The sequence below is a fragment of the Xiphophorus couchianus genome, chromosome 11, assembly GCF_001444195.1.
Source record: "Xiphophorus couchianus chromosome 11, X_couchianus-1.0, whole genome shotgun sequence".
Lineage (NCBI taxonomy): Eukaryota > Metazoa > Chordata > Actinopteri > Cyprinodontiformes > Poeciliidae > Xiphophorus > Xiphophorus couchianus.
Window position 1 is genome coordinate 2,987,098 of NC_040238.1, and position 20,889 is coordinate 3,007,986.

At 36.0% G+C, this 20,889-nt stretch overlaps 1 protein-coding gene across 1 annotated transcript in view; it reads right to left on the minus strand.

Moving 5' to 3' along the window:
- Positions 1–234: 234 nt before the first annotated feature.
- The window catches only part of kctd16b (potassium channel tetramerization domain containing 16b), a 107,609-nt gene continuing 86,954 nt past the window's right edge, over positions 235–20,889 (minus strand). The window contains exon 2 of the mRNA XM_028032161.1: positions 235–7,102. Coding sequence (XP_027887962.1) covers positions 6,639–7,102 — 464 coding nt within the window. The 3' untranslated portion in view covers positions 235–6,638. The remainder of the gene's footprint in view (positions 7,103–20,889) is intronic.

Below are 20,889 nucleotides of genomic sequence, written 5' to 3' on the forward strand. Positions count from 1 at the left end.
CTAAAAATATTTAAATATGAAACATTCCTTGAATTGAATATGTTAACCTGAAATGTTAGTGTTGATAAACATCATAGCACTAGTAACTTTGCTAAAAAAAACCCGTTTCCAAATAAACTCTAATTAATTTTTCTAAAATGTCCTTTGCATGATTGCTCCACTACAGTAAACAGGATTTTAATCAGTACATATACAGTATATTCATGATTAAAAAAAATAAGCTTTACTTATTAGTAGCTGTATAGTTCATCTTGTTTATTGGTTGTACTCATACATTTCAAAATGACAGCTTTTTATCTAAAGACTTTCAAATGAATTGTACTGTCTATAAAGGCAGACATAGAAACAGAACATAACACCTTAAATACAGAGCAACTCTCAGCACAGATGTCAGACTCCTTGAAATTCAGTTTTACTGTGGTGAATTACTTTTATCCACAGTTCAAAGGAAAAAAATAAATATTTTTAAAGACAGGGTTATGAAATGCTACAGTTAGCAAATAATGTTTAAAAGTTCTATGATGATTTGTAGTGTAACAAGTTTCTATTAACATCAAGCTTGCCGTGAGAGTTGCTTTGTTTTGCAGGAGTTTAGCCATGTTGCAGAATTGTTTTATTAAGAACTTTATACACCAGTGGAGGAACAGCAACAATCGACACATTTGTGCTTATCTTTTTTTTTTTAAATGTTCTCTTTTCTGTCAAATATTCGTTTGTCACATACTCATTTCACAAGAACAGACTAATTTAAATCTGTCATAAGTTTATACCAACATGCTCACAATGTTTTGTTGCTTTTTTTCTTTTTGTAATGTGTGTCACATCAACATACATCAAAACACACCCTTTTGCTTCAAACACACGACTCCAGGTCTGCCATTGTGATGTTGGAATATTATGACTTGCTTTTTTTGCCTGGCAGGGTCGTCAAAGGCAGCATAAACAAAGCAAGGGCTTCAGTCATGTGCTTGGGTTTCATTTAAAGGCCATGGCCAAAACGTTAGGGGAGGAAATCAGTTTGAGACATAAAAAGTACTGCAAAATAACATAAACTGGCAAACTTTACATTGGTTCAGGCTTTCCTCATTTTCAAACATCACATTTGTCCTAAGACATAAATTGCACACGTGATTTACTAATTTACATTAATCAGTATAATTTCAAGCAGAAAGAACCTCATATAATCTCATGCACTCAAAATGTTTGAAGATAGATATGAGTTGGGTCTGTGCTGATGTGCTGGACATGGATGCAACTCTTTGCTTTCAAATACTTCCCTGTTTGTGTGTTGTAGATTATTCTATACATTGTGCAAAAACAGCTATAGACAACTCTAGAAGGCCACCAGGTGTCAAACGTTCGTTTAAATTTTCAATCATTCGTATGCTTACAAATGACTTTTACTTTCAGCTGCATGGATGACCTTGTTTCTAGAATGTATCAAAGCAAAACAAAAGAAGAAGAAGCAGCAGACAGAGTCAAGCAAACACAGATCCTGGTAGCAGCTTATTTTTTCCTGTTAAACATGGACTGAAAATGAACTGTGCAAGAAAGCCAAATGCAACTTTGCAGTTTTACAGAGCCTTGCAAAACTATCAATACACCCTGATGTTTTTCCACATTCCAGCAGGAGACAACTGCAAAAATTAATACATTTTTATGTAGACAAGTAGCATTTAACTTTGAATGGGAAGGAAAATAGTACATGGCTTTCAAAACTTAAAAAAATTTAACTCTGAACAGTGTGGTGTGCACCTGATTTCTGCCAACTCCTTCCTTATTAAACACTTGTCATAGTCAGCTTTAAACATTTAGAAACTGAAATAATTATCCGTTTTCTTGACAGTATAACTAAAGCTTAGTCACATTGGATGGAGAGTGTTTGTGAGCATTACTTTAAAAGTTTTACCAAACAATTCTCATTTACATTTAGATTTATCCCAAAATTACACCACCAATTATGTTAAGCATGGTGTGTTCAGAGAATTCTTTTTCCACCACACATAATGTTTCCCAAAGTCTTGCAGGTAGTCTGCGTTACCTGGGTTATGAGTTCCTGCTCCTCCTTCAGAGTTACTACGCGCCTCTTTGCTGCTCCTGTGATTCATGCTCTCTTTGCAAGGCCTCTGAGTTTAAATGGATGGCTATGCCTTGATAGGTTTGCAGATTTGTCATGCTCTCCATTTGGTGATGTTAGTTTCAACTTGGCTCCATGTTGAAAGGCTGGGTTATAATTGTATAACCTAACATTGCTTTAAAATTCTCTATAGCTTCTCCCTGACCTATCTGATGTGTCATTTGTTTGTGCACTAAGGTTCTTCAAAAAAAAACCTTTGAGGCCTTAAAAAAAGCTCCATTTATACTGAGATGAAATAACATATCAGACTCTAATCTCTAATTAAATAACTTATGAAGGAGTTTTATCCAGGGATGTCGGAGTAGGGTACTGAATACATATTCACACCACACTTTTCAGATTTGTATTTGTCATAGTGTATTATTTTACAATGATACACTATTCTGTACAAGCAAACATAAATAAATAAGTACAGATAAGTGTGTGTTTATGTGAAATCTGAAAAAAATATATAAGGGGTATTAATATTTTCTAAACTCCATATGAGCTAAAAGCTATGCAACCTTTCGCTCTGAGACAATCAGAAATTTCTCCCTGTAATGTAATGTGTGTTTGAACCTTTATGCTTGTCAGATATGTGAATTCAAGCATTAAACAATATTGATGGAAGTTCAGGTAACAGAAGATTGAACTAAAATTAAGTGGTTTTTAATCCAGTGATCAAATAATTGATCCTGAATATTTTTTCAGTTGTGCTTCAGAAAAAACAAACTAATATGTATGTTCACCCGTTGAATTATTGAAAACATATGTTTAATGTCAGCTGGCATGTGACATAAAATGAGTCATATTGATCACATGTTTTATATTATAGTTCTATGAGCTTGCAGAGAGTTTCAAAGATATTGACAGGAACAATGTCAAAAAAACCTGTTCCTTGACACTGTATTCAATATTGCTGACAATTCTGGGCCTTAGGAGAATAAATTTGATCCTTTTTCCTTCTCTTCTGTCTTGTACATGTATATTTATCAAAAAATTAAGGTGTTTTTTCAAAAGGCCCTACATAATATGTACTCTACTGTGGAAAAATAAAACATGTGGATGCTAGCAACATGAAATAGGTTCAACTTATTGAATTTTAGCTTTACATTACTGTTTCATTTCATGCAGAAAGTAGAACAGCAAACATGACTATTGGATGTATTGAGTAGTCACAAGAACTCAACAAAATTACTCATTTTATCCTTGTTGGTTTTGAGTACACTTGGTTGCTGTTATTCTTTTGTGCAGATGGTTTTTCACTATTATTTTTCCCTGACAATGCACTTTTATTGCATTCCAACTTTACTGAAAAGGTTTTTCCACGCAGTTATGGCTGCATAATCCATGACTGATGCTTTGGACTAAAATATAGAAGACCTACTGATAAATCACTGTAAAACACGTTCAGCACCATACAATTTCTTCCTGTTCAGCTTGCATTTACTTTCACATTTCAAATTTAAACTTACTTTTAGTCAATTATCCTTTTTGAACAATTCAGCTTACATAAAATCTGATTATTGAAATATCTTACTGATATTTGACTTTTTCTGCAGCATTCGGAGACAAAAATGCTGACTGTTCCCTTTAATACTGTTGTCCTAAATGAAATGACAGAAAATTTGTTGTAATATACAGATATGTAATTCATTTTCTTTCACCTGTGATGGCCAAGCATTACATGCCAAAACAAAGAGCGTCATACACATTTTAAGCGGACTACTGGATCACTGAGATAACAGAGCAGCAGCGCCCCGCGGATCGAGATGTTTTATATACACAGTATATTACATTGTTCTACTTGAATATGATTTATTGTGCTTATTTACATATGACATGTAGCCCAGGTGAAAAGAATTGGTCTTTAAACAAAAATTATAAAATACATTAAAGTAAAACTGAAATATTCTGAAAACATAGAAAAATAAGCCTTATTATACCTCGCATTTAACATGAGGAGAGTGGCTGTTTCTTATTTGGAACCTACTGCAACACGTTTCCTGAGCCCTACTATAAATTACTATAAATCTGAGCTGATAAATGGGCATCTGTGAATAATAGCTCTCTGCAAACTCTCACATTAAATTCATTTTGTGGCCAGCATGAGAACATTTCAGTAATTATATTGAAATAAAAGTCCTTTGAATATAAAAATAACTATAGTAATAAAGCATTTGTAGGGGCATTTTTTAAATAAACCTATATCTAGATAAGTATTTAGTAAGTTTGTTATATGTGTTTTAATAATGCGTGCTTTGAAATAATAAAAGAATAACAAACATTTTTAATCATTTCAAAACCCAAATCATTTCAACTTTAAGAATATTAAAGTTCAAAAGCAATAAAATAATTTATGTCAGATTTCTATTAGTTCTTTTCCAAATATATTGCTGCTGTTTGAAGGTTTTTTTTTTTTACTTACACACAAGACAGATACCTTGATGACACCTAAAATATCCTCCAACAGACACTACATTTATTCCATTTATATGTCATTTTAGGAGCCTTTCTCTGAGTGCTTCATTTTTTTTTTCATGCACAGTTAGCTGGGGACCAACAGTATTTCGTTTCATTGTTGTTCTCACTGTTTAATATTAAGTGTATTGCCGTTGTCTAGGGATTTCTTGATTGACAATTTTTGGTCACAGATTTTGATTCTATTTATTTAACGTAAAGTATTTGCGGATTTCTGCATTTTCTATAAAGCATAAATTTCCACACTTACTCTCAGTGTAGTAATGGTTAATGTTGATGTCATCTTATTGACCAAGTCCTCTAGAGTCCTGCAGCTGTTTGAAGTCTTTTAAAGGACCAACTATCCTCCTCTCAGTAGCTTCTGTTACTATGTTATGCTGTGCAAGATGTTTCTAAATATCATTAAGAGTGGAATGTAACTTAAGTTCATGTTTGAAAGGGGACAAGAAAATACTTTTGAGAATATAACATATCAAGAGTTAACTGCAGCCAACTACTTTAATGCAATCATTCAAAAATCTCAATAATGAGGCATATTCTCTATTTTTATTTTTATTTTTGATGAAACGTCTCTTCAGATGACCCAGCAAGTGAAATGTACTCTGGCAAAAAGAAAATAATTAGTTTGACAAAGACTTTTTCTTTTTTAAATAAATACAAAAACTTTTACCAACTGATTGTCATCGATTTTAAACCACATAATTTAAATTGGACTTTAGTGTTTTCCATTATAATTGCAATAAAAAGGTAAAGTAACTTTATTTATCTAGTATGGTAGCAGTTTTTTTTATTAAAGATCACTGCTATACTAATGTCTGTTGCTGCTTTGCAATACATTCCCTTGCCTCTACTAACTTAAATACAAGAGTAATGACTAAAAGAGTAAATGAATCACGAGTTGCATCTTTTTGTTAAAAACCCAAAGACTTCATTAGTAACTGTAAACAAGAACTACATATATCAGCTCTTTCATCAGACCGATCATCAATAACTATTGATTAGCTTGTCAACAGTAAGTGTGGAAAGCCTTGAACCGTGTTGGCAGAGTTAGAAAACACCACTAGTACAGCCTTTTCTGTCTGTATGGCACTGTCAAACGAAGTGAGGCTTTAATTATACCATGATTTATTGTTCAGTGTGAATAAGGAGGATTTTTTTTGTTTTGTTTATGTGAATATGATGACTGTGATCCAAGTGTTGGAGTTTTACTCCGTTCTACCAAACCTTTGCTTTTTCTCTTTCCCTCATCCCTCACAACTGACTGTTGATCTACATTCAGGCAGCTTTGTAAAAATTAGAGCAATGTGCTGCTGCTTGGTGCTCTTGGGGCACATTTGCAACATAACCTGCCTCTAAGAAGGGGAATTAATTTATATGCTGATGAAATTGTGCCTCCTTCTGGCTCAAGACTCTCCAAATGTTACCTAAAAGTAAAGTAATCAGCCCAGCTGTTTGTGCCACTGTGGCAGCAGAGATCTCAGGGAGTATTTATGGTGAGAGCTCTGTTGGAACTGCATAAATTATTGATGAGTCCCGATGCAGATTTATCTTTGACCTCCAGGCCACCTGGGCACAAACACACACGTACACACCACCGCACTCATACAATTTGTCTTTGTTGGATCAGAAATGTTGCTTTGTAATTTTTTCTGTCAAAAGGATGGCTGATTACAGTCCGTGCAATCCATTAGCCATCAGTATCACCAGGTGCAGCCAGTAATGATTTCAGTTGTTTGATCAGTTAGCTGATCTGCTGTTTTGGTCCAATGCTGATGCAGTCTGCAAGTTACTGCACATACATAGAGTATTTACTTGGTCTAAACTACATATAAACACATACTGTACATACTACATTTACCAAGAGCCTTTGCAACTGCCTTTTTTGATGATTATTTCTTTCTTTTGACTTTCAACATCCTGTCATGAAGTGTCCTCCTCAAAGTTGATTTTGTTTGAAAAGATTCATGACGGAAAAACACGTAAACTGATCCTTGGCCGTGTGCTTGCTTGCTCCCTCCATGCTTCCCTCCAAAATTCAGGCTCAAAGGCGGTACTTTCTCAGCAGGTCGGTCTGCCACACGTACTGCCTTCCAGGAAACCTCTCTGGGATCTTGATCTTGTGGAAGTCTTGAATGCATTTTTGCAGCTCCTCCTGAACCGTTGGCTTTTCTTTTACGGGTCGTTTCTTGCAGCCACTGGTGTCTCGCGAACTGGCTGTAAGAGTGCGCAGCAAGTCACTCTTTCGTCGCTGGTCAGACTGCTGAATCATGCTAACTGGGCCTTTCTTAGGTGGCCTGTCGAGGGTCTGGACCTTGGCATGAGGGTGCGACTGACGGGTGACTGGACCTCTGATGACTGTTCCCTGGGGAGAGCTGGTCTCCGACTGGCTCTCTGAGCTGGAGGTTGAAAGCTCGTTGAACGAAGTGCCACTCTCGCCTTCGCCATCACCCTTGTGGTTCTTGCAGCAGCAGTCACATGGAGGAGAAGACCAGCGTGATGGACCACCTGTGGAGACAAGACAAGCAGAACAGGAGCTAATATTAGATTCCATGGGGAGCTTCTTTTCCCGCCCACTTTTTCCTTTCTTTCTAGATCAATCTGCTTGAAGGAAAAGAAACTTGACAATAGGACAAAGGAAGACACAAATTATTCAGAAAGAAAAAGAAAGACAAAGTAAGAAGCCATAGGGAAGACAAAGATGAGCAGTCAGCCAGTGCCAAATAGTTATCACCTAGAACAAAGTGACATGGCATCAGGAATAACTGGCTTTCCACCACTCTAATCCTAAAAGAGAAGAGGGCAAACGTGTGACATTCCTGCATTGTTAATCCTGCATTGCACGACCCACTTACATCAACAAAGAGCTAAAAACCTTTTTAAAATTGAAAGCAGAAGTTCAAAATTGATATATGTACATGTAGAGTACTGTGAAAAAGTATCTGCTCCCTTAAATACTTCTTTTGTTTTTGCTTGCTTGTTTCACATAGATGTTTAAGATAATCTCATCAATTTAATGTGAGACACGTATAACTAGAATAAATGCAAAAATTTGTTTTCAGATAGATAATGTTACTTTGACCGGCGATGGCTCAGCAAAATGCAGTCAAGGTGGATTTATTCAGAGCTGCATGTTGCATTTCCACCGACACCCATTACACAGTGAGACAAAGAAGCTGGCTTTAATACCTTGGGCAATTTCACCACTCGTACCAAGTAACAGGGTTGTCAAAAACAAAACAAGAAAACATTATTTACACAAACCTAATACAAAACAATAAATGGCACCATAAATATTTACAGTACATGCATGCAAATCATTAGAACTAAACTAATCTAAGGTCAAACAAAGAAGAAATTTAACTTAATATAAATCCTCAGAGCATTACTCCTCTTAATTAACATGGTCATGCTCCAGGAGCTTTTCAGCAGCACCTGAAGCATTTGTCTCTCTTTGCCGCTCCACCCTGCTGAGGAGACGCACCAGAAAAGGTAAACACTCAATTACCAAACTCAAATTAAACCCATAGAAATTATAAGAAACAAACTGACATTTTCTCCCACATTCTCCCTGAACAGGAAAGATCGCAAGTCTCCCTACCTGAAAGAATGTTCAGCCAAATGTCACAATGCAACTGAAATAAAGAACTGAAACATGTCAAGAAAATCCGAGCTCATCCCGCTTCCCCATGCTGGAGATTTTAGTTTAACAGTAATAATAAATAAAGTTATCTTTAAAATGAATCACTCAAGTGACATCTAGGCCCAACAGTAGACTTAAGTGTCAATAAAATAAATCTGGTTGTGTGTGTTGTTTTTGTCTCATGCAAACTTTGCTTTAATTCTACTTTTTTCTATCTAATCATAAGAAATCATAGTCAGTCAGAGAGAGTCATTAAACAGGAAAAGCAGGTTTCCTGGAAAAAGAGGAAGTTTCCAGCCTGCAGATTTATAAAAATAGCTGAGACTATTCCTTAGTTTAAAGGTAAAGTTTTAAAGAATGAAATCTAAACATTATTAGTAATTGGATAAGATTCAAAGTAAAATACTTATATTAATATTGGTTTACTTGTAATAATACTTACACTTATATTTGTGGGAACACTTACAAGAAAAACAAGTAACTGTAACTTTAGTAGTAAATAATTAGAATCATGTATTATTCTTGGTTTCTTTTCAGAAAAACATCTGTAATAACTCACATTAAGATCATAATAAGAGTAACTAATAAGTTATGGTTATAAAATCATAAATGAATGATAGATCAGAGAAGCTGAAGAAAATAAATGTGATATAAGTTATGGTTATAAAATTATAAATGAATGCTAAATCAGAGAAGCTAAAGAAAATAAATGTGATATAAATGTGATTTTGACATTGAACTTGAAAAGGTGTAAAAGGTTGTATAACTGCAATTAAACATCACTGATATGTTGGAGGTAGAGAGTAGGTGAAAGGTTGTGCAGGCAAGGGACATAGGAGGTTGAGCAACCCTGAGACATTGGCACAGACATCATGACATGATGTCTCTTAAGACAGTGATGGATATGAGATCATCTGTCTAAGCAGACAGCCAATGCAAACGCACCAAAAGGGTGGATAAACCCTATATAAGGTGGGTGCAAAAGAGGAACTGTTCGTTGGATCCTCCGGGCAGCTTCGAGCCAAGAGATGGACAAAGAACTCTGCAGCTGAAGAAGAGCCGGGGCCACAGAGACGAAGACTGTCCTGCTCATGGAGACCAACCCGTCTGGCCCACAATCTGTGGCTTCGAATCGCACTTCTCTCATCGGCTGGGTTCTGACCCCAAAGACAAAGATGAAGACAAAGACAAGGAAGAAGAACTGGTGCCTTTTTTCCTGCCAGCACCAAGTCCTGTGTGACCTCACCATCCATGCGGAGAAGAAGTTCATCGGACCTGCGGAGATCCTGGCCTTCATCGATCAACATCTTCCTCCTGCTGCAACACCTTCTTCATCATCAAGCCAGGTCTGGGGTTCGAAACGCCAAACTCCGTCCGTCTCTCTCAAAGGTTCCCTTTTTTAGTACTCAGTATCAGCAGTAGGGAAAGATAGACTAGATGATTGATTTTACTTATTTGATTATTTCTGCTACTGAATTAAGCTGTACTGACCCTTGCAAAAATGCCTTACTAATAAAATATTTAGCATAAAGAAAATCTAAAGATGTTGTGGACATTCAGTTAATGAGTCACCTTAAAGTTCTTTGATGGTTGTAAAATAGCTATGATGTTTGATTCTGGAGAGGAAGAGGTGGAAAATGTTTTTAGGTTGCTGGTAGCCCATATTTAAAACATCATCCTTGGGACTCGCCCGAGTTACTAAAACCTACCTGGTTCAATAACAAATGCAAGTTGTAAAATAGAGAACGAGCGACCGTTAACAGGTGTGCTCTGTGAAACTAGTTGGCTGTAGGCTGCTCAGTCTGGCTAATTCACAGGGGGAAGAAGGGTGGGACACCTGGATGTAGGCCGTCAGATAACCAGGCGAATCGTTTCTCGAAACCAGCTTAAACAGAGTTTACTTCAGTTCTGGACAGGGTAAATCCCAGCAGATTTAGGAAACTCAACGGACCCGTTAGACGGAGAGCTGGTAGCACATCTCCCCTCTCAGAAGAGGAAGTACGAGAGTGAGAGAGTAGAGACAGAAAGGAGGGGGGGTGTTGCGCAACAACAAACAGAAAACATTTAATCTGTAAATAAACTAAACACAACATAATATCAATAATTCTTTATTAGTTATGTCATTTCATAGGATTTGTACACAGATTACCATCTTGTGACCAGCACAGGTCTTTAGTAAAGGTATAAGATCATATGAGGGAGACAACAGCCAAGCGCTACATTGGCTGCAGTTAGGGGAATTTTTCACTGGAATAGTGTTAATCAGAAATAAGATGGGGTCTTCACAGCCCTGGCTGGGTCATCCAAACATTTCTGATCTTTTTAGAGACCTAAAGCACCCAATGACCCCAGAAAACATCCTAACAGCAAGTCAGAGTGCTAAACAAGAAAACATTTGAGTTCCTCTGTGTTGATGAGATCGAGGCATCTGTCCAGCAGCTGTGGTCTCAGTCAGTAATGAAACAAAAGCACCCATCCACATATCACCAAGAGGAAACCGTCGCCTTTACTAAGATCTGCTGTAAACGCACTGGTCTGCCTGAAACATTCAGGCACCAGTGCAGCACCACACCTCTCACTACAGGAAGCAGCCATTCATTTTTCATGCTAACCTCCTGAATAATTGAGAGTGTATCTGTTGCTGATGGACTCTTCGTTGTTTAGTGAGGGTAGATCAAAACCCTGGAGGCAAACACCCTCCATGCCCCACCCTAACCGATGATTGTAGGAAATGCTTTACTTTATATTTATTTCCACATGACAGCCAGAATCATGACAGATTCTGGCTGTCATGCATCTTCTACTCATTAGGTACAATATTGGCTCATTTTTTGTTTTCCTTGTATTGCTAAGCGTTTAAATAACTTTATGTAAAATAAAACTCTGCCTGCTTTTAATTTTCTTTATTCTCTGAAGCATATTTGGATTGTTAATAGCTGTGGCGCCTGCATAATAGACAAATATTTGCTCCTCAGAGTCTTACTCATAAACAGCCACTATAACTATATTTATGAGTATAAATAGGTGGACTTTGTGGACAGCTTAACACTGGGTCCAGATCCCATATGCACACACACACACACACACACACACCCCTTCTTACACACTGTGCCTTCTGTGTTCAAAGTAAACCTCACCCATCAAAGCTACTGACAGAAATAGAACACAACCCCCTTTTTCAACCATCCCAGCTCTGGATCTTCTTAATTACCGCTGGCATTTACACATCTCAGCTCCTGCAGACACAAACACACATTAGTGTGCACGCCTTCATACAGAGAGAGTGGTGCTTCCCAGTCTGGGGTCCATGCCCTCCCCTTAGGGGGGCATCAATGATCACAGGGGGTGCATGAAGCTTTGATAATGCTGAGGTTAAAACGTCACAGTGAAATTTCAATACTATAATTAAAACCTCTTATAAAATATTTGGTGATTTAATATGAGTTTTTATAAGGATAAAAAGCTATTTTTAGCAAAGTAGAGACTGATAATGGCTACCCAATAAACCCAATAAAGTATTATAATTTATAATTATAATTAAGACAACAAGTTTCAAACGCTTTGTCACAGACTCTTCCCTGCAAATACAAGTGGAATAGAGAGAAAATGAAGTTAGCAAGAAACCAGATAGTGTTAAATCTAGTTTGGAAAGACTTTAGAAATCTGTCTAATTGTTAAGTTCAAGTCATGGTTAACAACTTTCACTCTTCCTGTGTGATTTACAAGCTTTTTTCTCACCACCTCAATTTGCTAAGATAAATTTTGCTCCAAATAAGAAAATCTTTTCCAGAGATATTTAGCTTAAGTTTGACCCATTAAAATTTTAATATAAGCAGAAGCAGAAGTTATCCAATTGAAGTATTTCTGTAATTATTCATAAAATGCCTAAAAACGTTAAAGACAACAGAACCAGCCATCACTTTCTGATCACACTCTTTAAACAGTCTAAACAGAAGTTGATCTATAAAACCAACTTCACAAGTAGACTGTGCAAAACATATCAAATAAAGATGTTGAGCTGCTCATAAACTACTTGTCAGTTTTGAGCAGCTGCTTAATCTCAGCAAATAATGATTTTCTAAATATTTTTGATCAATGTGAATCTCTTATCATTTGGTATCTTGTCTTTTGTGTGGCACAAGACTTTTGTGTGGCTTTACCAGTAACCAGTTTGGTTATTTTTTGCACAACTGCCATTAAAACATTATTCATTTAAAGCCTGAAGGAACATTTTCTGTCTTCTGTACTTCAAACGGCAAACTATAAAGCAAATAAAAACCTCGGGTTCTGCTGGTGAAATACAACAGTGTGAATAGTTGCCTGCAACTATGTGTTAGAACTACAGAATGTGAGGAGAGCTATAATGACTGTTTGAAACTCAAAAAACAACTAAACCCTTGTAATGACATGAGGGATTTTTTGACAAACAGCAATTACACAGTTACACATATGAAAGTATATGGACAGCAGTTGTCAAATTAACAATACACACCTCTCTGTAAAAATCTTTGCACAAACTAGTTTTTGTAGAGGTCATACTCTCATTTTCCTGGGATTACTTTTCCATATGTTTGTATATGTTAAATATTATTTTAATGTATGTTTAATTATGTATTACCTTTACCACTGTTAAAGACACAATCTCACTTTGGCAGTAGTTCATTTATCATGACCAAATATTTCTTAACAACATATAGAGTTTGATGCAAAAGGTCTTTGGTGTGAATATGTTAAAAGTATTATGTGAATGACTGAAATTAATGCAAATATTAACACTAATACCACAACTATGATGACTGCTACTGCTACTACTAATTTCCTGTTTCTGCACAATTATCCCAGTTCCTTGGTGCAACCTTGGTGCAATAATTTAATCTCCCAATCATATTTTTGAAATATTTTCAAGACATTTTTACAAAAGTGCAATAATACTGTGCTGTGCACAACAATTTCAATATCTTAATATTGGTCAAAGAAAAACTGTCACATGTATTCCATGGAACTGCAAGTAAATAACTAGCATAACTAATCAAAGTAGCACAATATAGAACAGCTAAATAGCATGCTCAGGACAAAAACTGCCTCCCCAGCAAACATTCACCCTTTATCATGAGACCAACAAGTGGATACAAGGGGATTTAGAGCGCTGGAAGCCACTGAGATCAATAATGCAATCAGTTAGTGTAAAATTTGCAGCTCTTCTAAAAATGCATGACCTGTATGAAACAACGCAATCATCCAGGTCCAAGAAACAGAATTATGGCAATGAGAATCTCCTTCAAGGCCGTGTTTAGGAACACGAGTTAATTCATGTTGCTCTGAGGGGACAGTGAGTCCGCTGATCGATGAGATGCAGGCACATAACCAGTGGTTTGAAAAATGGGCCCAGTCTCTGGAGAGTCAGCTTCAAGACAATCAGCTTGTCCACATAAAATGAACCTTGTGGCAAACACTGTTATAACAAATGTCTCAAAGAGCCTTGTTCTGAGCATGAGTCTGTGGAGCCTTGTGTCTGTACAGTTGATATATGATTTTGTGATTATACTCTGGCATTTGGTAATTATATCTACCTCCTTCTAGTTCTTCATTTCAAATCCAATTTAATTCACAGGTTTCCAGTGTTGCTAGCAAGGAGTTAGATTTGTAATTTTGACCACTTTTTATTCCTATGAAATCCTAAACTCCTTGACTATCTTATATGTAAAAAAAAAAAAGGAGGGAAAGAAACATTTTACAGCAAATGGAGAAGTTAAGCACTGATAATTGAGATCTGTGAAATAAGTGAGTGGTGTCTCTGTAATTTCACAGTAATACCCTAATTACGTTCACAAAAAAGGAGAGTTAAATATGCGGTGTTGATGAGTGAGTCAAAGCAAAGCACACCAAGTAATGGTAGTGGTGATTTTTTTCTTTGCTAAATGAAGTGAAGAATGAAACTGTAAATATGCAGATGAGCATTTTCTCATTGGGATTAACACTGAATGGTTTTGTGGTCATGCTAATGGGAAGGGAGGATGAAACTATAAAGTTTGTTCCTGTGGCTTTCTTTAATGTTCATATTACTTAAAGACATTATCATTATCTTGCATAACTAAGTTAAATGACTATCTATGTAAATTAGGTACAAAGGAAATTGACTCGCGTGTGAAATGATACTGGAATCATATATGAAGCAAAAAATATAACATAGATAGCACTAATATGACTTTAAAGTAAACATTTTCAGTAGGTATTATTTTCACCATCACCTTAAGATTTGAAAGCTCACACATCCTCAGTCTAGAATTTTGAAATACAAACACCTTTTGAAAGTGTCAACATTTACCTTGTTAGAGGTTCCTGCTTCAAAGGTCAATGTTTCATATTTTAAAGTGCAACATAAACTGTTCACATTTAATTATCCCAGAGAAAACTAGTGCATTTCTCATCCAAGTTGGAGGTATTTGTATAAATTGTCAGTTGTTTTGCTAAACTTAGTCATTTAAATTGCAGCATGTCCATACCTTGTTATTCACACTATTTATACAGTTTGCAATGACCATATAAATGGTCATTATAAATAATGACCATATGCCTCCTTATTGTTTAATTTGTCATACTGAAGAATTAAAAAAAACATAGATTATGTAGGTCAGAAACCTGAGGAAATATAATGTACTTTATAGAACATGAAGTCTTTGAAATATGCATGTGACCCTTGATGTGCTCCTGTTTTGAATAGTGTGAGCATTTGGTTCCAGAGTGGGAATTTTATTCTAACAACTGCACCTATGTGCAGCGTTTAACTAGATGTTTCTAGCTTTTTCTGTCAATAAGGGCAAAAAAGGATCTAAAAGGAGAATATTTAGTTTTTATTCAATTTAAAGTAGAACCCTCTGGATAAAAGTTAGAATGGAAGTGAATCAAAGATACAGTATTTGTTAGGAGCCTTTAACAGAGTGCTTAATCATCCAATGTGCAGAAGGGACCGATAAAAATAATGGGAAAGTAAACCTTTTACAGTACAAAAGGGGCTTGCTTTGGGTTTGTTTGAACAATACTGAAAGTGGAGAAAATGTCCCTTTTGCCCCTCAAACTGAATGGTGGCTTGGATAAAAATGGGTCATTTCTAAACAATTGTTGCTACACATTTGGTAATAGAATATTTTTCTAAAACAAGGAGGTGAATTATGCAGCTTACATCATTAGAGCCTTTGGGTTTGTGAATTTCTACTTATAGATCTGCCACAGGTCATGTCAATGTGTTGTTGGCAAGCGCTAATGTGAGAACATGCTCAAGCTTGACTTCAGGCTTGAATACATGCATGTGTGAGTGTTTGTTTAATCATGGATGATAATATTTGTATGTGCATGCAGAAACATGCCAAATGATAGAGTGTTATGGGTCAGTTTGTGCTTTTCTGTAAGTCTGCCTTTTTCCACATATTTTGTGCATTATCAGTGTGTCTGTGTGCAGATGTGTTTGAAAGCAGATTCTGCACACCTTTTGTTCTGCGTCCCAGAGCAAGTGACAACGAGGTCTGGAACTATTATCTGTTATGTTGTGCAGAAAGAGGAATTCTGGTGTCAGGTGGCGTCTCCATTCGTGTCATCAGAGGTGCCAGACTGTCAGCCATGCCTCTGGTATGCATCATTCAGCGTGCACATTCTTCCTCGGTGCATGTCTATGTGAGACGTGTGACATGCAGAAGTGGAGTTGTGTGGTCACTGACTTGTCTTTTTCAGGCAGGTGGGCAGAAGGTCTGATTGAAGTCTAATGAGTGTCACATGCTATTAGACACACATATAAACCCACCACAGCCCCCAACAACAGCTACAGGCACTGATGTATTGATCTCAGCAGGAACCTCTACTACTCTTGTCAGCTCTGGACAGCAAAGCTAATTCACACCACACTCTCGAGATAATGAAATAAATAAACTCAACAACACACAAAGTCAAAGCTAATGGTATGTACTGTAATGAATTTATCATGCTCTCTCATTAGGAATTAGTTGGTCTGCTTGTTTTCTAAAAGGAGCAGCTGCAGGGCATAAAATATATCCTTTGAACAGCTTATTTATTTTGGGGATCAAGCTGAATGAAAGCAATGCAGCAATTATACAAACACTGCATAATCAAAAATGATGTTTTCAGTACAATAAAAAAGTATCCACATCTTTCTTGCATTTTGTCGCTGTAAAACCCACAAACAGCAATATGTAACATCAACACAAAGTCTTGTATGATGGGAAAATGGAAGAAAAAGGAGGCATAATATTTCTTAGACTTAAAAATCTGAAATAAAATGACATGCATTTGCTTTTGACTCTTCAGGGAGTGATGAGATAAAGAAGCACCTTTAGCTGCAATAACAGTTAGAAGTCGTTTTTGGGACCTTTGCACACCTAGAGACAAAACACTTTTGCTCATTGTTTTTTGCAAAATTGCACAAGCAAAGTCAGACTAGATAGAAAGTATTTATGAACAATAGTCAGTTCCATCACTGCCATTAAAATTGATTTTGGTTTGAACTTTTACAAAATATTATAAAACTATGCTTTTAGTTTTATGTATTTTAGTTCGGGTTGCATGTTTGAAGGTGAACCTGTGCCACAGCCTGAAGTTCTTTTTTTGTCCCTAAAAGATTTCATGTTTTGTCAAGAAGTTAAATTTGGCCTAAATTCATCAGAGCACTTTTGTCCATGCTAGCTGTGTCTCCTCCTATATGACTTGGGACAAACATTAAACAGGTTGTACAACTTTGTCTCTGACCTGTCTAATTTATCCTTTGGTCTGTCAAGCTGGTTTTTCAATAAAGTTCACTGAAAAACCTCTGAAACCTTGACAGAACAATTGTATTTATACTGAGATAAAATAGACGGACTCTATCTACTAAATAAGTGATTTGGAAGAAAGTTATAGCACAAAGGTTTTGGTTGTAACATGACAAAATGTGGACAAGTTCAATGAGTATTTATGTATACGTACATAATTTACCAAAAACAATCCCTTCTTTGTCCTTTTCTCTTTTTACTTTGTGTTTGATAGAATTGTTTATGTCAGAATAACTGTTTGTTTATTCTACTCTACATTGTGCATTAGCTGGATTTCTTAAATCTGTTAAGTTGTTAGCTATAAAAATGAAATCATGATACATATTTTTAAAGTATTGAGCAACATCCTTCCACCTTGTTTCATCATTTTGTCAGGCACAGTAAACATATGGAGAAGATTTTCTCATTTCCATTCGTAAATAGCAGACGGTTTGACAAATTAATGCAATAGATACAGAAGCTGACAGTAACTAAAGGATTTGACATGCTTCTCCCTGTCTGTGTACGGCCTCTGTTTAGATGTCAGCAACAAGAACTACAAGAATTTATGCTATTTTTGAATCAGCTACTTTTCTTCCACAATTTGTGACTTGACTCAGCTTTTATTATCAGCCCTGCATTGTTCGGCCTATGGACACCAAGGCGAAATCAAGTAATAAATCTAGGCTGCTTATATTCTACAAGAGGTTCTGAAGGACCCTCAAGCGCAGTTGAATGGAGAGTTGACCAAACTGGGAACTATGAAGTTACTCATTGAAGCTGTGGGAAACATGAAAATTTAAATGTCAGATATCAACAATGCATGAGCTGATGGAGCACATAATTGAGGATAAAGGCTACTTTAAAATGCCTTCACTAACTCAAGTGGAATCATTCAACTTTGCTTGACCCAGAATGTTGAATGGTAAATCAAAACAGACTCAGATATTAACTTTATTATGTTGGTTTGTTCTGAGAAAAATATTTTTGTTTCCTTCTTACATTGAGCTGCAGGAAAAATAAGGTTTCCACCGGAAATGTTTTCTTACTTAAGGAAAAGCCCAGAAAACCTCATCTGCTTTTTTTCACCTTTCTCTTCCTCCTGCAGTGCTTCTCCTCTCTGCTCTGCCTGTATTGATAGGTTGGAACATTAGTGCCTCTGTATGGACGATTGCCCTCTGATTGATTTCTGTCATACAGCCTTTCTGCACTCGGAGGCTGTTCAGTGGAGATAAATGATCTTGGCACAACAAAATCTCAACTCCGCCATCTGGGTCTGTGTCCCTGCTCAGTTTCCTACATGTTTTTTTCTGTTTTATCTTTTCTTCCGAGAGATTTCTATTTTAAATGTTTCTGTAGCCTCAGAGGACCTTTTCTGGTTCCAATGGTTAACCAAAGCTAGAATGTAATGTCTATTGAGGATTTTAAAAGCATGTTGGTTATTAAAAATAAAATCTCAGGCAAATGACCAGCAATCACTATGAATGGGTAAACATCATGACTGTCAGATGCCTAACAATGCTTCCCACACCATCACCCCATACAGACTACTCTGTGATCATACAAAGTATAAAATGCATAAGAACTACAATCCCATAAAGATACATATACAAGTTTCAATGAGTTCTTTTTGAATACCTTTAGTTTGTGAGAACAGCATGAGCTGGAAATTAATGTTTTTATTCTATCATATAAAAAATTTACAAAGCACTAAACAATTTCAATTCATCTATACTTTTGACATCAGCTGTAGGATTCGGTTAACTGCTAATCAGTCTTTTCAAGCTGTTCTGTTCTTATTCATTTTTGTATTCTACAATACTTAATCAGACTGTGTGGATTTTTAATTTTACTATAAATCTATTTAACAATTATATGGCAAAGTGGAATGAATTAAAAATAAATCTAATTGGACTACGACTAAACATAACTATAAATTAATTAATTAATTTTTCCAGTTTTTATATAAACACCATAAATTAGACTGGTGCTGTATGAACAAAACGCTCCTTTAAGATCTACACATGTTTTACAAACACGGCTCGACAATCAGCTGCAAGGTGACAACATTGCTGTTTCACAACAAATTTACTTGTACTGAATAAGTTTCAGCAAGATAATATTGGGGAATGTTTCAACACAGATTTTATGAATGCGCTCATGCCAATTCAGCTCAACTGTATGCCACGCACCTTTGCTTTTGTAACAATGGCTGCACATTTTGAAAGCACACATACGCCTGTGAGCTTGCTGAATTAAAATCTATGATATTTAAGAAAAAATTGGATCCATAAAGCTTGGTTTATGGTTTATGGTAGCTAAAATCTGAGAGGGGCTAAACATTTTGGGTTTTCCAGTCAGTTTTTTACAATAAGGTGATCAGCATGCTCAATCTGTAGTTACTTTGTGCAGCTTTACAGTGTTAAATTAACTATTTTTTTATTTGAAATGTATATGTTGTAATCTTTAAGATGACATTGACAGCATGGTCCTCCCTGTGTCACATCATCCTGCCATAAAATCATTGGTAAAATAGGGAAAAAAATCTACTTTCTGGGTCAGGATCTGTATGAGCATAACAAAATGGATTCTATTTTAGTTCAGAAACTCAAATACAGACTAAGGGCACAGAGAAGATCTAAGGTACGTGTCAGCTCTAGTTTTTCACGGAGAAACAAAAGAGGAATCTCATCTACGTTTGATTTCCTCTCACATTTCCCTGCTACTAAGTCACATAATTTGTACAAAGTTTTTGACTAAATTTTACTCTCAAATTATGCGTCTATGCTTGAAAACTGGTTGAATCACATCAATGAAGTGATTTTTGTCTACATTTATTTGCTTCCAGAAGAGGTCAGGAGAATATTAATTAAATCTGGCAGTGATTCAGTATCTTATCCAAGGACACTTCACCATGACAGATGCTGGTCAAATCATGTGTCTGCTTTACATCTCTCCTGTCTACTATTTAGCTTTGAGAAGATTAGCTTGGTTGGTCAGCTATTGATTAAACTGTCTGTGTTCCTGAAATGGAGATCTGGGCAAAGATGTCAGTTTTTAAATAATAATGCTCCTTTTCAGAATGCAACGGGCTGTTTCTTCCTATAAGCATCTTTTTGGTCGGAACAATATTTGCAAGCTTGGCATAATAGATAACAAGAATGAAGAATTACATCGCCTCCTTCCCACTCATTTTTCTTCTTGCCTGTCTTTCTTGCATTGCTAAATTATTAGTCTCTTGCACAGCGGTGTAAAATGATGCATTTGTGTGTTGAGCTTTATAAAACAAGTTGTTTTTATCTGCCAGCATTTTCTCTCTTCTGTATGTTTTGTAGTGTTTTTCATGGCTGCATCACATTGTTTTGTATTGTTTATTTGGTTGAATGACATTTTTTTTCAACCTCAAATACAAGTGTTGCACATTGTTTCAGAGCAACACTACATGAGAAAAGTACCTTACGTAGATATATTTTTCCTTTTTTTTATTTCTATCCTTCCCTCTGAATATCACTTCCTCCTGTCAGTTTGTGCTTTAGGACATCAGCAAACTCCTTCATCAATTAAAGCTTTATGTTTCTGCATATGTACAATCATTGATTGCACATTTACTATGCAAATTCACCAACTGTCACAGAAACATAAACACTTGGTAAAAAGTTTTCTTTGAGATCAAACAATCAATTCTGGCAAAATGCCACTCAGATTGTCAAGCCATGCTCTTCAATCTATTTATAGTTAAAAACAGCAGAAATCAGTATGTACATATTTGTTGCAGTATATTCAGGGTTCAAAAATTTATGTTTTAAATTTTATCATAATCTAAATAAAAATTATAAACACATTCCAGAATTTATCAA